The sequence below is a fragment of the Aptenodytes patagonicus genome, chromosome 1 (assembly GCF_965638725.1).
Source record: "Aptenodytes patagonicus chromosome 1, bAptPat1.pri.cur, whole genome shotgun sequence".
Classification (NCBI taxonomy): domain Eukaryota; kingdom Metazoa; phylum Chordata; class Aves; order Sphenisciformes; family Spheniscidae; genus Aptenodytes; species Aptenodytes patagonicus.
This window is the reverse complement of record NC_134949.1, coordinates 181,402,820-181,425,412: the sequence shown is the minus strand read 5'-3', so window position 1 is coordinate 181,425,412 and position 22,593 is coordinate 181,402,820. Positions and strand designations below refer to the sequence as shown.

The window sequence follows — 22,593 nt, the reverse complement described above, 5'->3', positions numbered from 1 at the left end:
TTAAGTAGCTAGTGCAGAAACTTTCTTAATGTTTAAACCTAAGCCTAAATTCAAATCACAAAAGTTGTTACATAATTTAGTCTGTAATACAGTTATTATACACAAATTTTGATCACTTAAGTGTGAATACACATACATAAAAAAAGACAGTATAAATGTATATGAAAAATCTTACGTACTTTTGTTCCTTATGAGACACCCTGTTTCATTATTATTGCAGATCGCCAGCTTTTAAGATATTATCAAGACATTTGGTGTTGGTTTTAGATTGCCAGAGGAATGTGCTAGGATGAAAACTCTCAATTACATTAAAACGCTACCTTCTTTTTGTTTCTGCTCGGTGAGCTAAATCCTACTCTGTATACTCCTAACATAGTCATGAAGTTGTCAAATGGGGTTGTGCTTTTGCACCTAGGGATAATTTGGCCCACTGGGCACGGTTTGCCCCACCAGACGCCAATGTTTGAGCACATCACAAGGTGCTATTACACTTGAGCATGGTGAGAACAAAAGGCGAGGAACTGAAATGTATCAGTGGGCAAATTCAAAGGCAGGCAATTCAAAGACATTTTTTGTTGTATTTTTGCAGTGAACCTAACTAAAGACGATAATTAAATTAGAGAATGATCTAGGGATTATTCCCTTATTTTTTAATGTCAGCCCACATATACACCCTTTTTTGTCCCCTCCTCCATTTGCGACCTCTTCTCAGCTTGCAGACTTGGGTGGCTGAGGCGCTGGGGAGCCGAGGTGACTAACCAGAAGGCTGAACTTCGCCGCTGCCAGCTGGTGTAAACTGCCCTGTTTTCTCATCAGCATGGCTGCAGCTGCTGCAGGGAAAACAGCCTTTAAAGCCATTCTCCTCCCCCAAATGAGCAATGTGAATAACCAACTGGCCAAAAGCCTAACAGATATCTCCTCCTCACCACTCGCTACAGTGTGCAAACTGCATAGAGGATTTTTATACATTCAGAGTTCATGACTCCTACTTATGTCAACAGCTTTGACTTTCTCTTGGACATCTAAGAACAACTGTCGAACTGCTGGCACCAAGGTTTATAAATACCAGCGGCAGTTCATCAACACTGAATTAAGAGTAATTATTGGCCTAACGAACATCAAACTGGAAAGAATGAAGAGATGCAGGCAAGAGATAATTTAGCAAATGAGATGAAAAAGGTGGAGGACAAGTGAGTAATGGAATGTAATTGGCAAGCAAGGTGGAGGAGAGTCCACAAAACATGCCAGTGCATTTTAACCTCCCTTTGTGCTGTACCTTGCTCTGATGACCAAGCTTTTCCTTGAACTTAGGACCACAGGTCCGGAAAGGACCCGGCTGGGTCACTGAATCGAGTCCTCCCTATCACAGGCAGACACATTTCATTAATAAAGCTCAAGCCTTAAAAATGAGCTGGTTTTCTTGCCCTTGCTACTCCTCTTGAAAGGCAAGATTTGTCTGACACAGCTATCCGGTGGTTTTGTGAAGTGTGAATGAGGCTAAGGCGAGGCAAGCAAAAAGAAACGAGTCAGAGACTGCTTTCGTGGGACAAAGGTGTCATTGAAAGAGTGCACAGGAGCTACAGAAGCAAGCTGTTAGCACTCCATGCTGAAAAGACTGGCAAGCCAGGGGAGTTATTTAAGAACGCCTGCAAGCGCTGAAGGCTGCAAGCGGCCACGTCGCTTTCCATCCTTGTTAGCCTCAAGAAACAATGATCCTTTTTGCTAAAGAAAGTACAGAGAATTGCTCTTGATGCATGTACATATATGCAGTCACTTCTCAATGGCCCCTTTGCCAAACTGTACCAAAAAGGAGTTTCCCTTTGGGCGGTATGAGCGAATTCACTCTCTGCACTTGTTTTAAGGTAAGATGGGCAAATGGGTCTCATGTAAGGCACACATCAGCCTGTAAATACTCCAGAACTTGGTCTACCATCATTAATATAGTATCTGTCAGTTGCCAGTAAGAAAAAATCTGATCTGGATAAGATATAAGCTTGCTTCTATTTCTATCGAACTGAACAGTTTTTAGCTTTAAAATTTATGCTGGCTGTGGGGGCCAGGCAATACCTGATCCTGTTTCTCAGGACAAAATTGCCCTTTCTACAATGCTGGAACAGATTTAAACTTGCACAGCAACTTTCTAATGAGCACTGATTGAATTTGTGCTTTCTGGCACACGGCTGCATCGGTTTTGACATGGTACAGGATTAGCCACGTCATGGAAGCAAAATCTCCGGGAAGGATCCAGCCTGCCAGCTGCTACGGGCAGACGAACCCCTCGGAACAGGACACAGCCTCCACCTTCCCAGGGGAATAACCTGAGCACAGGGCCACGCCATCAGGGTATTTTTCTCCTTCTCCACTCTCTAAACTGATGCTCCTGTCCACATCGGGGTATCTCTTGGGAAGGGGGGACTGCAGATTTAAATCCCTCCAGGCTGACGAGAGCCCAGCATGCCTCCTCTCACTTCTCACACACGTGCTGGTGTTACTAGGCTGTTAGGTAAATGCTAGCCTCTGTCTGTCATATTCAGGCTCCACCCAAATATGTCCTTATCGCTTTGCTTCTTTCCAGCAATTGTTTAGGGATATGCAGCTCAAGTGCTCTGACCTGGTCAGGCAAGGCCAAGTGCCATCAGAAATCCTGCAGTTGGGTGCCTCTAGGTGCCCTGAATCTGGGCCCTTCTCGGCGTGAAAAGGGCCATACACTAACATACTGCTATCACAGCTGGCAGTTTTCAGTTACCACAACCTGATTTATTTTCTCCAGACAAATCTCCTGTGAGTGAAAGGGATGAAAACTCATCCCATCAGTAGGCTCACGAAGACCCACTAGAAGTAATTTCATGTCTACAATCTTTGATTTAAAGGCAAATATGAGCCCCTTGGGTTAAAGATGAATGAAATATTTAAGAGCAGGAGAAAACTAAGTAACCATCAGGAGTTTTGCCTCTCTTTATAGCTAAGCCACGTAGTATTAACTAATGCCGAAATGACTCATTATGAGATGATGCTTGCTGGTGTGAAAGCAGAGAGAAAAAATTTCAGCATCCTGAACTATTGAAGCCTCTGGCTCACTTTATCTTAAAACCTCAGTTTTCTGCATTAAATTAACTTCTCTGCTAATAACTTTGTAAACATACATACATGTAGATCTGCTGATACACCACATCATCATCAAAACTGAATCTCGCTTAGTTGGTCTCTTAAAATAATTAAAAATCTATTTCTGCTTTTTGAAAGGATTTCCAAATTCAGAGCCTGTTTGCTTTTGTTTCACATATTGAACTCCACACCCTGCTTTTTCTGAAGGATGCCTAATGTTCAACCCACTAATCAAAATGATTGCTCATGACGGGATTTCCAAGTGGCCCTGACATCCACCCACTAGACTTGCCAGCCGCAAGCAGGGTTACACAGGTCTGCAGTGGGGAGAGTAATGCCAAGGCCTGTGCTAGGTGAGACGTCAGCCTGGATGGTGGGGAGGCCCCTCTGGGCTTGCTAGCTCTGATCCACGCCCGGGTGGCGTGTTTGCTCTTGCAAACACAGCCACAGCTTTTTATTGCAATGGAAGTTTAAATTTTGCAGAAACGTAAGGTACCTCAAATAAGCCAGAAAGAGTCATGCTTGCTGTTGCCAAATGTCTTTCTTAGAAACTCCTCTCCAGTTGCTTCCAGTGCAATGCTGGCATACAGCAGCTAAAAGAAGATTCTCTCTAGCTGTAAGCAACGGTCGCTTTGCACTAACCTCCATCAGGAATGGAAAACCAAATACTACCCGACACCCCAAAATTTACACTTACAAGAATCTCATTAGTACTGCTGTTACACACATGTGTGTCTATGTGTCTGCAGAGCTGGAAGGACTGAAGTAACAAAGCGACATTTGCTGCCAAACTCCCAGAAGGATGGTATTGGAAAATATGGTTAAGAAAATTACATGGCACTCATGCTTTAGCACAATATGCTACAATCTGCCAGTGCCAGAAACACTGTGAAAGATGTAGTTTGAACCTAGTAATAATAATAATAATCTGTCATTCACAATGACCCCACGACCCAATGGCACCTAACTGCACGTTTCCATTGGCCCCCATCCTCTCTCAGAGCCCTGGACATCAGCAGCTGGGTGACACTGGGAGGGGAGGGAAGAGCCTCTCACCTCCTGTCTTCAGGCACCTGCATTGCAAATACAACTGCCCCAACCCTGCCGTACAGCCAGCAGAGGCAGACGGGTGCCTTCAGGGGTGCTGAACCCACTTGCCTCTGTGGACTGCATGGGCAATTTGGTGGTGTGAGCCCCCCTCCCTTCTCTCACCAGGTGCTGGGGTACCGGCCCTGGCAGAGGAAAGTGGCTCGGTGCCCTGCTGAGCCACTGCGGACCTGCTCCTTGCTGGGAAGGGGAAGAGAGGAGCCTTTGCCATGCAACTCTGTCATGCCTTGGTTTTCTGGGAAAGAAGCCCAGAAAAGTGTCTGGGGGATCTCAGTAAGCGCCTTATGATGGGACAACAGCAACAGCACTGCGCTGTCTCGCTTGTTCCCAGTCTCTCCCTGCCTGCCACCATTCACTTAGTGCCATAGAGGTATCTCGGTCCCCAGCAGCGACGCTGAAGAAAATGATCTTTGGCCTCAGGGCCCTAGTGGGCAAATTTGGAAGACGAGTAATTCACAGGGGGACACAGTAATCATCATTAAAACCAATCATCTGCCAACAGTTACGAATATTGTAGTGTCTAAACCACAACTTTGGTCTCTACACTTGGCATACGACACAGTTCGGTACCTGAAATACTTCAAGAAGGAAACTGCTGGCCAACAGTGACTTCTTTTGCTCTTTCTTAAAATGCCGCTGTTTCAAATACCTCTGATAAAAAAAACCATCTGCGTGGACCAAACACCAAATAGAGGGACCGACTAATCTCCATCCTTCTTGGTTACTCTTGGAAAACAGGTTTTACAACTGTGCAACCCCAGCCTCACGCTGTAGCTTGACGTCTGTCTCCAGACCACAAGCGGACATGAGTGAACATCCCCCTTCTTGGCAGGTTTACGGAGAACAGGAGCCCAACACCAAGTCCCCCAGCAGGAGGACACCAAAGGAGAACATCACAGACGCCACTGCGCATTTTGAACGGTGGAAGCAACGCTTCCCGATGCAGAAGTACATGAGCTCTTTGAAACGAAGCTCTCAGAGATTAAGTGTTACACTTGGGTTTACTTAACGTGCTTTAGGAAGCCGAATCCTGGCTTTATGGACCTAACAAATGCACTCATTGTGGGAATGATGGCACTCATGATTTTCTCCTCCTAAGATGGTCCATACTATATGAAGCCCATATATGGCATTTTTCTTCCTATTTAAAGTTCATTATAAGCGCTTTATGTGATGGGAAACGCTCTGAGCGCACCTATCAGATTTTCAATCAAAACAGCTTGGTGTCTGGTAGGGGCAGCAGAATTGGTCGATTTATTTCATAAAACTTTATGTACAAAGCAGCAGTATCCATGAACTTAGTGGTCAGAATATAGAGTCTACAGGGGTAATTTTTATTACGATTTATAGCAAGATTACCCATACTCCACAGTTTTCAGATTTTATTGAGATTTTATGGGACTATATGGCTAGAGCAGTTAACTGCACCCAGCATAGCTATGGTTCACAGAGAATGGGAATTGGCACTGAACACACAGTGTAACTAATCTACCAGAGAATATTAATTGCCATGATCAAGGCAATATTTAAAATCATTTCACCAGTCAAATGATTTGCCATAAACCTGTAAAAGAATAGCTGTGTGGAGAAATACAGAGGTGAGAGTGATAGCATGGATGGAATATATGCACATATTTAAGCATCTCTGTCATTGGGTTGTATACATAAACATACAACGCTATCTTTTTAAGCAAAGGACTTTTCTCCTTCTAAGCTACTTGAATGCCACGAAATGTCATCTACACAAAAAACAAAGTACTGAGACTACTGAGATTTATATCTCACGGAGCATCCAATATACAAATACTCTATCACCAAAAATGAACAGGGAAAACAATAAGGACAGAGTATATTTAATATTAAATAAAATATTGCAAAGCCACTACAAAACGGTAGCGGATTGCAATTTACACACTGCAACAGTCTACTGTTATTTTACACACCAGAAAGTTTCCAGCAGGTTGGTCCAAGGCACAATAAAACCCAAGACAGGGATAAAAGAAATGAGAAGTTTTATGCCTGTGTTTCCCCTGGATCTAAATTTGTGGGATAAAAGCAACTAGGTCAAAGCTCAGCCCTGGTGAGAGTACAGAGCTGAAAGACCAGAGGCATTCTTCGCGTGGAAGAGAAGGAATTAACTGCTTCCAAAAGGTGCAGGGACTCAGGATATGTCGAAATGGACTTCCTCATCCTCCTCATGCTGGGCTTCACAAAAAAAGTTGGAATACACATCTACCTCATTTCCTTCCCCAAACCTGCTCCTAGTTAAAAACATACACGATCTTAAATCCACTGTTGATAAATCTTAGAAGAGCATGTGCTTCTATAGTGGAAAGACCTAAGCATGTCACTAGTGAGTCACCAGAAATATGTCTCTTCTGGAGATTTAAGTAGAAGACTGTTTATGGGACTCCCCATAGTCAACCCAAGCTACTTTGTCTTCAAGTAACCTCCTTCTCAATTTCAAATACCACAGCATAGCTTGTAACCTTTTAACTCTCCATTCTGGCAAGAATTTCTGTTTACTCTAGTTCTTAAATATATGCACCATGTCCAATAACACAGGTCCCACCCTGAATGCAAGCCTCTCCTCTGCCTGCTTCTCTTCCTGGCTAGCCATTCCTTTCCATGAGCCATTAATATTTCTTCCAGACGAACCAAGCAAACAGGGGGAGAGAGATCCAACATTTTGGGGGGCAGGAGGGTGGAGGCGGACAGGTTAGAATATGTACAGCCGCAAAAGATTTTTGTGCGTGACAACAAAAAAGTTACAGCTAAAGTAGAAACTCTCTGCCTCAATGCAACTCAAATCCAAAATGACCATCTACTAAAATGTAGAAAGGATAATCGCTTCACATGAAATAAAAAAGGCAACACTACTGGTTTTAATTAAGTCTCTTCCATAGCATAATTTATACAAACAGACCATATAATCTGACCTTTAAACATAAGGAACGGTTCTCTAGAAGTCTAACTTTGTACTACAAATTGCATTTACTTTTGTGGAATAAACTTTACAGTAGGCAGAAATAACAGGCTGTACTTTTAAAAAAAAAAGGCCAGTGGATAATATAACCTAGTGGTATTACCTCTTTCAAGTCGCAGAAAAATCTGTAGCAAAAGGTACTGCATTTACTACTTATTAATGTATCCACAGTGAGGAATATGGCATGTGTAAACTGTGAAAAGACACAATCTGTGTATTTCTGCTAGGTCTATACACAGACATAGTAACATAAAAATAGTCCATGCCAATGTCATTACGGATGTTTATGTACATGGGAAGCAGATGAAGTTCAGTTGGCAAATTTAAATTTATAATGTTCTGACCACTGGATTTTGCAAGTGGTTGTGTCTTCTGAAAACTCTAAAACCTGTAAGAGTGAGAACCCAAAAACTTGAACCCCAAACCCCAGAAATATCAAAGTTGCACAGGTCCTTGGTGCACCATCATCAGGAGGGAGCTTCTAAAAGGCCTTTCAATGAATGAAGTAACTCTTCTGAACTACAGAAAACAATTTTTAAGGATATTATCTTTGGCAAAACCTGCTGCTGGAGGGACACGATTTGCCAGTAGTATTCATGGCTATCTTCTGAAAGCAAAGCAGTGGAAAGACTCAGGCTAATGGGACCAGAGTTTGTAGGGGAACATGTTGCTGCCATGGCGGGCCCTTTCGCTCCTGTCTGTCCGAGCCTCTCCTTGTTCCCCTTCACCCTGCCCAGATCTCTTTTCTACTCTCCTTTTGCTTCTTCCCCCTTCCTCTGTCTCCAACCCTTTCCTACTTTTCCTCCTGAACGTGTTCACACATCCGTAGGCATCTCACCACATCTCCTTTTCTCCCCTCCTTCCTTCCACCCTGCCCCTCTCCCCACTGCCCATCCCCTTCCAACCTCCTCCTTGCCTTTTCCCAGACACATTTTTTATTGCTTTACCCTTTAAGGGGACTCATATTCTTTTCAGATCTCCAAACTTGGCTTGATTTCTGCAAGTGCTTATAAAGACAAAAAAAAGGACAATGGTCCAAACCAAACTTGGGATTCATGGCACAAAACCACAGAGGTTCTAGAGTTTTTCACCAAAAAAAGCTGGAATAAATTTTTCAACATGGAAAACGCTACATTTTTTTCTCTATGCTCAGTCTCAGGAAGAGTGAAATAGTTTTTTCTTGAAACTTTCCTCAAAAAGAAAGAAAAAAAGAAAAAAGAAATAGCCTGAGGCAGACATGCAGCATGGAAAATGTTAGCCTAAATGGTTAACATATAGACAGACTTTGAGCAACTGAAGACAGGGTTTTAAAGGAAACCATCAGAGCTGCTACCTGCTGTGCTTCTAATTACACCTTTTACCAATCCTCACCATTGCTGAACAGAGAGAAAAAAAGGCAAGGAAAGAGATTTTCATGGGATTCTAATGCTCTGGAATACTTTAATGTATAATAATGTCTAGTGGTCACTACCTACTCCACGCAGAAAAAAATCTCCAAGTGCTTTTTAAGGCTTTGGATGACAAGACAACAGTGGTGACCACTGAAGGAAGTGAACTTTGTCTCTTTGCCACGTTGTAGGGGGTGGCAGAGGTTGCAGCCTGGACCCGCGGCACCGACAGGGACTTGTGCCTGGCTCCCGTCCCCTCCATGCCCCAACAGCCCTAACACATTACTATGCCTTGTGCATATGAAATACCGCGAGGATTAGGTTGTAGGGGGCAACTTGCACAGCTGGGATGGCAGTGCAGGGGCAGCACACAGAGACCCCCACTTTGCGGGCCTCCCTGGCGTGCCTCCTCCCCAGACGGTGCATCGGGGGATGTCAGGAGTGGAAGGTCCACGGTTGGCAGGGGAGTCTGCATGTAACTGTGTGTGTGTGCACATATGTGAGTGTTCCGGGATTACAGAACAGTGTTAGAAATTTGTAGGAATTTAGTAAGATTTTGTAAATGGCTAGTGTTGTATTACCAATACTGAACATACTGATTACCTTCTAATTTTGTGTTGTTAATAATCTCCTTGATTTTGATTTACACTAGGTGAACTGAGAGGTTTATATCCTGCAAAAAGCATCAGTCTGACAGAAGGATGCTTTTGTAGCATGATATGCCTGGCTCCCGTTGCCCCCCTTGGGGTGTAGCACATGGCACAGGACCTGATGGGATGCTCCCGGCAGCTCATACATACAAGAGCTAATTCTCTGCAAACCCATCTGGTTTTCAGTGCTGCAGAAAGGGTTTGATTTAACGGGAAACCTTGCAAGTGAAAAATAGGAGAGAGGAGGCAGGAGAGCGGAAACGAGCAGCACGTTGAGAGGCAGAAAAGGAGATCTGAGACTCTCCTGAAGGAAGGTGCGATGGAGAATGCCAGGGTGAATGACGCCACGAAGAAGGATGCGCAGCGGCAGATGAGGAGATGACAGTATGGGTTAGAAATATTAACAGATAAGGAGGGAGAGATGAAGCAGAGCTGCTGAAACTGGCACTCAAAGAACAGTCAGCAAGATGGGAAGGACTAGAAAAAATGGAAAAATAGAAGAAGGGGAACCAGAAGAGGAGGTAGTGATTTCTTGTGCTGGAAGGAAGAGAGAATTCAAACAGAACATGAAGAAAGAAGTATTTGCTTGAACTGCCTAGCAAAGCAGCCACCAGAAGAACAATTTTGTCTGAGAGAGAGGAAGGTGGACTGTATGGTTCCTGCAAAGCATCAGGGGAAGCAGAAAGCTACCTGAGCAAAATGCCTGGAGGCAGGATTAGAGGGATGGCGGTGGCCTGAGAAGGTTTTGCAATAAAATTAAAAATGAAATGGTTCTAGTCAAACCTGGAAGGAAGAGGAATATTCAGCATGAGAAAAATAAAACTGAGAATAACAAGGAAAAAACCTTTCTCCATATCCTGTTTCTTGCCTTTTCCCCCTAAGTACCTGTATCTAGAAAAACAGAAGAGGTCTGAACTTAAGTCTAATGTAATTTTCATCGATTTTAGCATTGAAAGTATCTCTGTTCAGGAAAGTGCCTAAGTCTCATTCGAGTGAAAAGGACTTGGATACAGGCTAATGTAAAATATAACTTTAAGTGCTTCCCAGCCACACCCCTGGATCATCATGGTCTCTGATTTAGCCCCAAAGCAGCAACAACACAGAGATTATGGGACAAATGCTGCCGATGCTATCTGTGGATTGACTTTGTTTCAGCATGCGTATTTTTTTGTTTGTGAAAATGATCATGTTCATGTGAAAGTTGAAAGTAGTGACTTTAGATGATTCGGAAACTGCGTTTCTCCTTCAGCTGGTAGAGGATTAGCAACTAACTCAATCTGACAGCAATGTCCTATTGGCATCTGTGTATATTTATTTCTTGTTTTCAGCACGAAAGCTGACCACTGAAGGGAAGTTAGTCTACACACATATGAAATTTATTTAATCAGTTAATTTATGCAACATCATTGCATTTTATTATTTATATTGTTTTACATTAAAGAAAGAAAAACACACTCCAGTGAAAGACTACCTAGAGTGGACTGTTTCCCATTATTCTTCTATTTTATTTATTCAAATTAACCTGAACATTTACATCAAAAGAATTAGTGATAGCAAAATGGGTACAACTGATGGGAAAAAAAAATTAAAGACCGCTTAATCCCTTCTTTTTCTTTAGCTGTACATTAATAAGTGCTGCAGGGCTGGTTAATGATCTCTGCCAATAACAGCACAAAGGCAATATTGTCAGGGCAGCTCAGGAGGCCTGGAGCTCGTGGGCTGAAATCCCTATGGCACATTAAATTCTGGAATTTTGTTGACGAAACTGGGGTAGCAAAGTTCCAGTTTTACAAGATCTGGAGGTGCTTCCTATAGAGGAGATTACTACCAGTGCCAACTAGCACCTTTGAAAAGAAAACAAACGGGAAAAATTCTGGATGAGCTCAAGGTCAGGTGTGGCTCAAAGCTCCAAAATCAAAATACAGTCTAAAACTTTCCTTTTTCTTTTTTTTTCCCAGACAACGTGGTGAAAAGTTCTGCTTTCATTCATCATTTCTTGACATAATGGCATAAAGTCCTAAAATTACGTCACTGTATGAAGTGCAATAAAACTTCTTAAATCGTCATTTTGAGGATTAAAACAAAACCCAGATCAGCTGTGAGCTTGTTTCCTATGTCCAAGCCTGTTGAGAGGGCACAGTCCACACTCGGGTACTGAGGGAATGGGATGAGAACCAAAGATTTATGGACAACAGGATGCTACTAAACATCAGAATGACCCAACACTGTAGTCCTGTAAAATAATACACAGTTGCCAGTATATCAAAAACAGACATGACAGTTGACGAAAAAAGGTCTTTTAGTTGTAGAGACCTGTTCATTATACAATTAGGTACACAAGAGATGTTATAAGATGTATTACTAAACGTCCTGTAGTCTCATAAGCCCTAAAGTAAGGTCATCTGTCAGTACCCTCCCTTTCCCCCTCAAGCAATACCTCATTTCAGGGGAGAATTAGCCATATTTTATTCACTCACACGCGATGAACCTTGAAATGACTTTCTCTCATTCCTTTCCTCATGTTCCCATCTCTGTCACTAATGCCTTCTTCATAAAGCTATGCTTTTCAAAGTATCTGGGCACATCTGTTTTCTCTTCTTCCTCCACGCATCATGTCACCATCTCTAAAAAGTTTTTGCTCCCTCAGTAACTGTTATGTTCTCATTTTTTCTTGCTCTCTAGCTCCCCTTTCTGTGTTCTTTGGACACCTCTCCAAGAGTGTATCTGCCCTTCTGGCATGTGCTTTCTTCCTCCCTTCACACCTCTGTGTGCCTCTCAGGTCCTGTGTCTGCAAAACTCATTCCCAACACATACACTCTGTGTGGCTTCCTTCCCCTCTGCTGTTTAATCTGGAAGAAGAAACCTAATTCAAAGTATCGCACTGCCACACCTTGATCTTCATAAAACCTGCCTCTCTGCATCTGCTTCCCAGACAGAGCTGCGGTGGGAACATGCTGCCAGCCAGGTGTCAGGCTGCAGGCTGTGCCCTGCTCTTACCCCAGTACCGGAGGGCAGCACTGAGCACACCTGTGGGAGCTGCGCCCGGGTAGAGGAACTCCTCCGCTTAGTGACAGAGCTCCAGGAGGAGGTGAGTAGGTTGAGGAGTATCAGGGAGAGCAAGAGAGAGACATAGGCTACTGGAATCGCACCCTTCCTTCCCTGGGACAGGCCCGACAGGCAGACAGGACGCATGATACAGAGGATTCCCCATCCTCTCTCCGCCTGGCTGAACACAGTGACTTAAGGGATAGGGGGCAATGGCGACAAGTTCCTGCCCGGCGCAGCAGGCACGTCTCCTCCATGACTACCCCACCTTCCTAGGTGCCCTTGCATCATGGGTATGAGGCTCTGCAAGTGGAACCGAACGATAACGAGGACGATGGTTCATCCAGCTTGGAGGTGCCACCAAGGTTCACCGACCAGACCCACTTCTTAGGGAAGTCTGCTGCCTCTTTGGGGCCCGGGTAAAAGATGTGAAGAGAAAGCTTCCTACCCTGGTACGGCCCTCAGATAATTATCCGTTATGGATTTTTCAGGTAGGCAGCGATGAAGATGCAACAAGAACTCTGAATGCAATCAAGAGAGACTTCAGGGCCTTGGGACAACAGGTTAAGGGATCAGGAGGAGCACAAGTAGTGTTCTCCTCTATCCTTCCAGTTGCAGGGAATGATGAGGGAAGAAACAGGAAGAGCCACCAGATCAATACCTGGCTCCGAGCCTGGTGTCACCGGCAGAATTTTGGGTTTTTTGATCATGGGTCGATCTACACGACACCAGGCCTGCTGGCGACAGATGGGGTACACCTGTCTCAAGGGGGGAAAAGGATCTTTGCACAGGAGTTAGCAGGGCTCATTGAAAGAGCTTTAAACTAGATTTGAAGGGGAAAAGGGATAAAACCAGGCCTGCTAGAGATAAACCTGGGAGCGGCATGCCAATGTTTGAGGGGTGGTGTGCTAGCGAGGTGCTTTGGTCTGCTGTCTCAGTGGAGGTAGGGGGTGGAGATCCATGCGGCAGTAAAGACGCAAGGGTTATGGCTGTGTTAGAAACCATGGAAGCGCCTGAGAATGGTCACGTAGGAATTAGGGCTTCTTCCCCAAAAAAGGTGACGGGATCAATAGCCCAACTGAAGTGCATCTATACCAATGCATGCAGCATGGGCAACAAACAGGAGGAGCTGGAAGCCATTGTGCAACAGGAAAACTATGATATAGTTGCCATCACAGAAACATGGTGGGATGACTCGCACAACTGGAGTGCTGCAATGGATGGCTATAAACTCTTCAGAAGGGATAGGCAAGGAAGGAGAGGCGCTGGGGTGGCTCTGTATGTGAGGGAGTGTTTTGATTGTCTAGAGCTTAATGATGGTGATGATAGGGTTGAGTGTTTATGGGTAAGAATCAGGGGGAAGGCCAACAAGGCAGATATCATGGTGGGAGTCTGTTAGAGACCTCCCAACCAGGATGAAGAGACAGACGAAATATTCTATAAGCAGCTGGGAGAAGTCTCACAATCGCTAGCCCTTGTTCATGTGGGGGACTTCAACTTACCAGATATTTGCTGGAAACACAATACAGCAGAGAGGAAACAGCCTAGGAGGTTCCTGGAGTGTGTGGAAGAAAACTTCCTGACACAGCTGGTGAGTGAGCCAACTAGGGAAGGCGACCCGCTGGACCTGTTGTTCATGAACAGAGAAGGACTTGTGGGTAATGTGACAGTTGGAGGCTGTCTTGGGCATAGCGATCACAAAATGATAGAGTTTTTGATTCTCAGAGAAGTAAGGAGGGGGGTCACCAGAACTGCTCTCTTGGACTTCTGGAGGGCAGACTTTGGCCTGTTTAGGAGACTGGTTGACAGAGTCTCTTGGGAGGCAGTCCTGAAGGGCAATGGAGTTCAGGAAGGCTGGACATTCTTCAAGAAGGAAATCTTAAAGGTGCAGGAGCAGGCTGTCCCCATGTGCCGAAAGATGAGCCAGCGGGGAAGAAGACCGGCCTGGCTGAACAGAGAGCTTTGGCTGGAACTCAGGAAAAAAAGCAGAGTTTATGACCTTTGGAAGAAGGGGCAGGCAACTCAGGGGGACTACAAGGATGTCGTGAGATTATACAGAGAGAAAATTAGAAGGGCCAAAGCCCAACTAGAACTTAACCTGGCTACTGCCATAAAACACAATAAAAAATGTTTCTATAAATACCTTAGCAACAAAAGGAGGGCTAAGGAGAATTTCCATCCTTTACTGGATGCAGGGGGAAACATAGTGACAAAGGATGAGGAAAAAGGCTGAGGTACTTAATGCCTTCATTGCCTCAGTCTTTAATAGTAAGGTCAATTGTACTCCAGGTACCAGCCCCCTGAGCTGGAAGACAGGGATGGTGAGCAGAATGAAGCCCCCATAATACAAGGTGAAATGGTTAGCGACCTGCTACACCACTTAGACACACACAAGTCTATGGGGCCAGATGGGATCCACCCAAGGGTACTGAGGGAGCTGGCAGAACAAGCCACTTTCCATCACTTATCAGCAGTCCTGGCTAACTGGGGAGGTCCCAGTTGACTGGAGGTTAGCAAACGTGATGCCCATCTACAAGAAGGGCTGGAAGGAGAATCCAGGGAACTACAGGCCTGTCAGCCTGACCTCGGTGCCGGGGAAGGTTATGGAGCAGATCACCTTGAGTGCCATCACATGGCATGTACAGGACAACCAGGTGATCAGGCCCAGTCAGCATGGGTTTATGAAAGGCAGGTCCTGCTTGACTAACCTGATCTCCTTCTATGACAAGGTGACTCTCAGTGGATGAGGGAAAGGCTGTGGATGTGGTCTACCTAGATTTTAGTAAAGCCTTTGACACCGTTTCCCAGAGCATTCTCCTGGAGAAACTGGCTGCTCATGGCTTGGACAAGCGTACTCTTTGCTGAGTAAAAGACCAGCTGGATGGCCGGGCCCAGAGAGTTGTGGTGAATGGAATTTAAATCCAGCTGGCGGCTAGTCACAAGTGGTGTTCCCCAGGGCTCAGTATTGGGGACAGTTCTGTTTAGTATCTTTATCAGTCATCTGGACGAGGGGATCGAGTGCACCCTCAGTAAGTTTGCAGATGACACCAAGGTGGGCGGGAGTGTTGATCTGCTTGAGGAGAGGAAGGCTCTACGGAGGGATCTGGACAGGCTGGATCGATGGGTCAAGGCCAGCTGTATGAGATTCAACAAGGCCAAGTGCCAGGTTCTGCACTTGGGTCACAACACCACCATGCAACACTACAGGCTTGGGGAAGAGTGGCTGGAAAGCTGCCTGGCGGAAAAGGACCTGGGGGTGTTGGTCGACAGCTGGCTGAACATGAGCCGGCAGTGTGCCCAGGCAGCCAAGAAGGCCAATAGCATCCCAGCTTGTATCAGAAATAGTGTGGCCAGCAGGACTAGGGAAATGATTGTCCCCCTGTAGTCAGCACTGGTGAGGCCACACCTCGAATACTGTGTTCAGGTTTGGGCCTCTCACTACAAGAACACTGAGGTGCTGGAGCGTGTCCAGAGAAAGGCAACGAAGCTGGTGAGGGGTCTAGAGCACAATTCTTATGAGGAGTAGCTGAGGGAACTGGGGTTGTTTAGCCTGGAGAAGAGGAGGCTGTGGGGAAACCTTATCGCTCTCTACAACTACCTGAAAGGAGGTTGTAGCAAGGTGGGTGTTGGTCTCTTCTCCCAAATAACAAGCGATAGGACAAGAGGAAATGGCTTCAAGTTGCACCAGGGAAGGTTTAGATTGGATATTAAGAAAAATTTCTTCACCGAAAGGGTTATCAAGCATTGGAACAGGCTTGCCCTGGGAAGTGGTTGAGTCCCCATCCCTGGAGGTATTTAAAAGACGTGTAGATGAGGCGCTTAGGGACATGGTTTAGTGGTGGACTTGGCAGTGCTAGGTTAATGGTTGGACTTGATCTTAAAGGTCTTTTCCAACCTAAGTGATTCTATGATTCTATGCTACCGCTCTTTGGTCCAAAAGCCTTTCCTTCGCATGTTCCTACAGCCCAACGATTGCTTTCTTTTTGTGTAGAAACTATCTCTCTGACATTCCTTCTCTTGCCAAATCTGTATCACCTGGTGGGTTTTCCATGTTCATCTATGATGTTTTATATATATTGTCATTATTCCGTTGTCCTATTTCTTCAGCTTCTGGGTAGGATTTATTCCTCTCAGGACAAAACTTGCCACAAGTTGTCTGAGCATCCAGCACCACTGCTGACCTCAATCTTTATAAAAATATTTATTTAGTTTGAAGAACATCTGGGATAAGATTTTTTAAAGGTTCCTCCTGATAGTGTAAGTTAAATGTCTTTTCAACAAACAACCCTGTAAGTTTGTAAACTAACAGCTTTACAACTTTGTTATGTTTTCCTCATATAAGAGCAGTTTTAGAGATGACACAGATGCACAAAACTGGTTCCACCTTACCTTTGACGTGGCTTCTCCCATCCTCCAACAGTGGTACTACTATAGTGTTGTTCATATTCCCAGGTGATCTCACAGCTGTATAGACAACAGGTACCGACTGTACCACCACGGGGATACGGTGCACGTGACTCATTTTGTTAGACTGCAAGTTCATGGGGCTTGAAGGTGGTACTGGATGGATAATGTGCAAAAACTGCTGGCCTCCAACACCAGACGCAGAGGCCACAAGAGGACCTGGAGTTAATACTGATGGTACAGATGCCGCTGAGGATACTGATGTTATTACTGTGGGTGATGACGCTGGCCGACTAGAAGAAGAAGAAGTAGAAGTAGAAGAAGGGGAGGAGGCTGATGCTGTCATGGAAACCGGTGAAGATGAAGCTGCTGTAGGGGATGACCTGGCTTTGTTTATTGACAAGTCCACTGGTTCAGTCTGTGTTTGGAAATGGTCTGTAGATAATGAATCCTCCACGGGGTCTGCCTTCATGTTGTTTAGTAACAAGGGTACAGCTTCCATATCTGGGTAATTGTGGACGTTTGGAGACTGTTGAGGAAGGACAAAGGGACATAGTTACGTATGTGGCTAAAGATGACTTGCACACCCAATTGCTAATGCACATCACACAACATGGTCATGAAAGCCACCGGATTTGTTTCCTTTTCTTGTGTCAGCTCATAATTTTAAAGGACAAATCATGCTAGAAAGCACAGACAAGTTCTACTCCCATTTCTTACAAGGTGGCAGGATTAACTGTACAAAATCACCCTGTTTCTTTGCACTACGCAAAGTCATCAGTGACAAAAATTTTAGTATCTCCACAGGTAGCCACTATTTATATTCACAGGACATTTCCTCCCAACATCTAACTTGAAGCTACAGCATTACTCTCTTGTGTCATCTCCAACAGACATGAAGAAAAACTGGTCACTACCATTTTTCAAACAACTTTCTGCATGCTTGAAGACTGTAATTTCCCCCTACTTGCCTACCTTTTTCTAGACTAGGCAGACCTTGCTTCTTCTCTCTGTCATGTCACCTTTAAAAGAACAAGCCTTAGCACTCTTATTTGCTCTTTGCAGTGATCTTTCTAGGTTTGTCCGCATCACTTTTCAGAAGGCAGTGCCTTACGCTAAACACCGTCCTTCAGTTCAATGTCTGACTTTTTGCATTCTACATGGTTACTGATAATGAACTTACAGGTCAGTACAGAGCCCCACATTTGTATGGTTGTTCTGTTACAGGCAGCAATGGCTACAGTGATTCATTATTCTGAATTAGTACAGTAGATAGCCTTCCCCGTTGTTATAATTTTAATTTTTTTTATGTTTCCATACTAATTAAGAACAATTTTCCTGATTTTGCAAAATAATTTTATGTTTTAGACCAACTCTTTCAAAGCTGGTTGGTCTAAATTTATTCTAGACTGGTGCCATCCACTATTTTTATAGTTTTATTCCTTATTTCCATCATCAAAGAGGTTAATAGAATTTTTGAGTAATGCTAGGCCAAAGATAGATCCCTGGAGAAGCTCATTTGATGTATCTTTCCTTTTTGACAGTACGTCATTAATAACTGCTCTTTAAAAATGTTTTTTCAAGTAATTTTCAATAGGCAGAGCAAGGAGGGAAATGCCCATTGATAACCTGGTAGTAAGACAAAGCACAGCTCTCAGCTCCTCAGCTAAGTACCTCCATGGCACTGCACTGCAGCAGAGCTTCTCTGCAGGCACACAGACGCCATTACGTGCTGCAGTATGGAAAACCAACCTCAATAAAAAACATTTGCCAAGCTACTTCAAACCTCACTTGACCCAAAGCGATTTTTCCATATACAGATCTAACAAGCAATCTTTTTATGGTACCTAAGCAGCTCTAAATGCATTCTCTCGATCTCTAGATTACAGTATTTACTAAGTATCTAAAAATACTAAGTCAGAAATATTTAAGCCACAAATATTTTAGTTCGTCTACTCTAAATAAGCTAACAATCAAGCAAGCTGTGAATTCACTTTGGGATTTTTATAATCAACTATGTTAAATATTTTCATGGAGAACCCTCCTGGTTTTGAGTCAGAGCCAAATTTCATCACAGAATGGAGTTCTATTGCAAAAGGAAAATAGAAACACTAATATTAAAAATTGTAATAATAACAGCCTAAGTGGATATTATCCCTGGCATGCTGAAGGATGAGATGTTCTAGTAGATCCCGTCTATTCAGCTGATTTAGACTGGTTCTTGGATCTGACATTTTCCCCCATTTGAAAGCAAGAACGTCTCTGGAACAGTGAGTCTCTTCCTCTATTCATACACAAATCAACTTAAAACAAAGGAACCCCAATTCATCCGGCCCCTGGACCCTGCTGTTCTGCTGTAATACAAATAACAAAAGAAAAAATCCCTTTATAAAGACAATGGGAAGTTCTCCTGCTAAAAAAGAACACAGAGTGAAGAACAGGTCACTTTTCAAAGTGCATAAAACCAGCTACGAGTGACAAGGTTACGAAAACCTCTTCCTCAGGAAGACAAAACTGCCTGTAATTGCCCAGTGATGATTCCTGGTAACTTCCTCTGAAACACCTTATCCAGGCTATTGTCAGTAATGAGATTCTGCATTGTATATGTATATACAATATATGTATACCATAAGTGCCATGATAAAGACAAAATCATAAACATAGATGGCACAAGTAGTTCATTTGTCAAATCTTGACAAGTCTTATATACGCAATGGGCAAACAGACTGGTTCTGCTGAACTAAACAGACTGGTGGTAGCGTGAAGGCAAGGCGGAGAGGGACACCCTGCACAAGCTATGCCCAAATCTTCATAAGGCCAAAGGCAACATCTTCCATCTAAAATGTTTGAGAGAAGGGGGATAAATGGGATCAACTCATGGGCAAGGGAGATGAGTGATCCCCTTGTGTCATGGCTGGGCAAGGGTCATCTAGAAGCAGTACGAATCGCCAGCTCCATCCACAGGGCAGATAAATGTGCCACGGAGGATATCCTACATGTTGATGTACTTCCAGCCTTCCCCTGGGTGCCAGAGGCAGATTTCAGGTTGACCCAATGCCACCTGCCTCAGCAGCACAACTTGTTACTCTGTGAGCTGAAGGATGGATTACCCTGCTGTTGCTGTCCTCCATTGCTCTTCAGAGCACCCTGGAGTGCTCTGAGGGCACCGGGGACTTGATACACCCAGCGTATGCACGTCAGACTGAGTCTTTTGACTTCTGGGATACTTCTAAGACTGGACACAAGGGATCCACACGGACCTCGAAAGCAGTCCATCATCAAACTGAGCACAGTCTGCCCCAAAGTCCCACCTTCCTTTGCAGCAAGGAGCATCAGTTCCCTTACAGGAAGAGTAAGGAAGAACCCCAAACCCTTATGTAGCTGATGCCACACAAAGTACTTGTTCCATGGGTAGAGTCAATTGTCTTTGAGACAAAGCACAGGTCATGACTTACAGATTTTTCTGGACTGTGCTAAGAACAGGCCTTTGTTTTACTATAGTAATTACACCTAGTCCTTTGGGAATTTAAAAAAAAGGAAAAAAGTATCATGTAACTGCAGTCTATCATACAAATCACTTTCTCTTTTAATAGCTCTTCTGCATTTACTTTTGTACTGTACATTCTTTATATTGCAGCTACCTTTCAGTAGGTACCCTCTTCTTGTCTAGAGCTGCTGGAGGGGCCATGCAGTCTTTATGTACTACAGTAATACAGTTGATATGATTATTTCAGTCTTCAGTAATGAAACTAAACTCGAAATATTTACAATCCCTTCATGAATTTCTCCAAACAGGATGAAAACTGGTATGCCCTTCAATGACCTCCTTTGCTTGCCAAAACTCTAAGACTAAGAACGCCCTTTCTTTGGTAAATTCAGGCTGTGACTGATGTCAGTTGACATTACAAAAGACAGTAGGATCCTTATCAAAACAGGTTTGTACATCCCGTACTTAAGATAAAAATTGTAAACAAGTGTTATATTTTGTTCTGGTGGTAGTGAACAAAGAGATCTACCCCAACAACTCACGCTCCCTTACAGTGACCTACGAGTGGTATAGATGTTTCTCCATGATGTCAGATTTTATCTAAGCTGCCAAAACTCTATTTAAGCTGTATTTTAATCAAAACTTCGAACATTAAATTATCATTATTTTCTGAAAATAGATGGTATTGCAAACCTTTCCCAACGATGATGACTATTGCAGAATTAGGAACTACGTGACGAAGAGTAGCAACAAAGCCAAAAGGCATGGCTGAATTCTCAGCACACTATTTCCTAGTATCTCCCCAGGACGTTATTAACCAAGCATTAGCTGTTCATTTCCCTAGATGTTGAGTGTTGCCATTAGTTTTATTTAACGGAACCACATCTTTTCTAATTGAGGCGATCGCAACACTACGGCTGGGATATTCAGAGGTATACCTTCAGCCATTCTGTCAGCTCATAAAGTCAACTGGATGAAAAACAAATGGTTGCATGTTTTTTCTCCTGTCTCTATTCCTGCCTTTCCATCCTCTTCTAGTAAACCAGGCTTCTTGTGGTGGTGTGGGCTCAGCTGATTGCTAGTTTGGGTGTCTGAAACAGGTTTTCCCCGTCTGGCTCCCAAAAGTGTCTGTGTTGGTTTTGCAAACTTCATTTTGGTTTTAGGGGTCTAAACTCTGTTGAGAGTTTGGCAGCTTTCAGAGTGTTTGGTGGGTTAGAAAGGGTTCAGCCTGAGGTCCCTGTAACCCAGTGGGCTTGCCTTGGACGCCAGCCCAGACCATGGGAATACAACATGAGGGGGTACAGCTCCATGCGGCTTCCCTCATCGCACTGCTCCAGCCCGCTGGTACAAAGGAGAGGGACAGCTTCAGCCCTGCCTCCAGCTGGGACTGAGAGGCAAATCTCAGCAATGCCTCTCTCTGCAACACTGCCGTCACATCCTTATGCTGTTCACCATCCACTCAAATCCAGGCTGAAACAGAACTGGAAGGCAGGTTAGGATGGCTCCCTGCTAGAAAAGGCTTTTTAAGACAGCTGCAGCCTCTACTAGTCAGTGCTCTTGGCTCATGCTTTTTGTGCCTGCCCTTTAAAGCTGTACACCAACATTCTCTGCAGTGCCCCATTGCATTAGCTTGCCATTAATAAACGCCGCCAGGAACATAACACGTGATTTCCCTATTCACAAAGCTGGTTTTGGCTGTGTAAAAAAGCATTCCTTACTGCCCGTTTCCCTGGCCATTATGGAAAAACAACCAGCCAGCCACACAACCAGCCACAAGATCCTGAGTGAACCATGGTGAAGTTATGGCCGATAACGTGTTATCTGCTGGATGGCCACCCTTTCCTGCACAGTTCTACTTCATCTTCCTTCCAGCCCCCTGAACTCCACCTCCTCTTAACTTACTTTAGGGTAAATTTTGCAACAGCCCGTTTCCACTCTCTTACTCTACTCATGGCAATCTCCTCTGTGTACCAGCATTGTCTCCCATCCATAACCAAGCCAGGAAGAGCTCACAGGTTCCACACAGCTGAGGTTAAAACCAGTGAAAAAGCAAAGATCATTTTGTTTTCAGCAACTCATCCTGATGCCTTGCGGTTCATCAACTTCACATGGTACTAAGCTTCAGTGAGTCTTTATGCCTCTGTGGAGCTTTATTGCTCCCGCACAACAGAGTTTACAAACCTCCAACAATCAGTTGTCAGCTTTTAAAGTGTTCTTCCTTTCTGGCAGCAATCTCCCAAGGTCAAACAATTTGTAAGAAAGCATACCAAAAAAGCTGTCCTTGATGACGGAAACCGAACAGACTAAATTTAGCATTTATAAAATAAGCTGGCTTTGAGGACAGCAAGTTAAAAAATAAATTGCTAAACGTTTAACTCTTCAGTCAAATTATACAAGCCCCCTTCTTGGTTGTCATTGTGC

The 22,593-nt window shown here is 44.2% G+C and overlaps 1 protein-coding gene across 5 annotated transcripts in view; it reads right to left on the bottom strand.

Annotated features, from left to right (window-relative positions):
• The window catches only part of KLF12 (KLF transcription factor 12), a 259,944-nt gene that overhangs the window by 87,147 nt on the left and 150,204 nt on the right, over positions 1–22,593 (bottom strand). For all 5 annotated transcript variants that reach the window (XM_076362829.1, XM_076362866.1, XM_076362839.1 and 2 more), the window contains one exon: positions 16,671–17,214. In XM_076362829.1, coding sequence (XP_076218944.1) covers positions 16,671–17,214 — 544 coding nt within the window. The remainder of the gene's footprint in view (positions 1–16,670; positions 17,215–22,593) is intronic.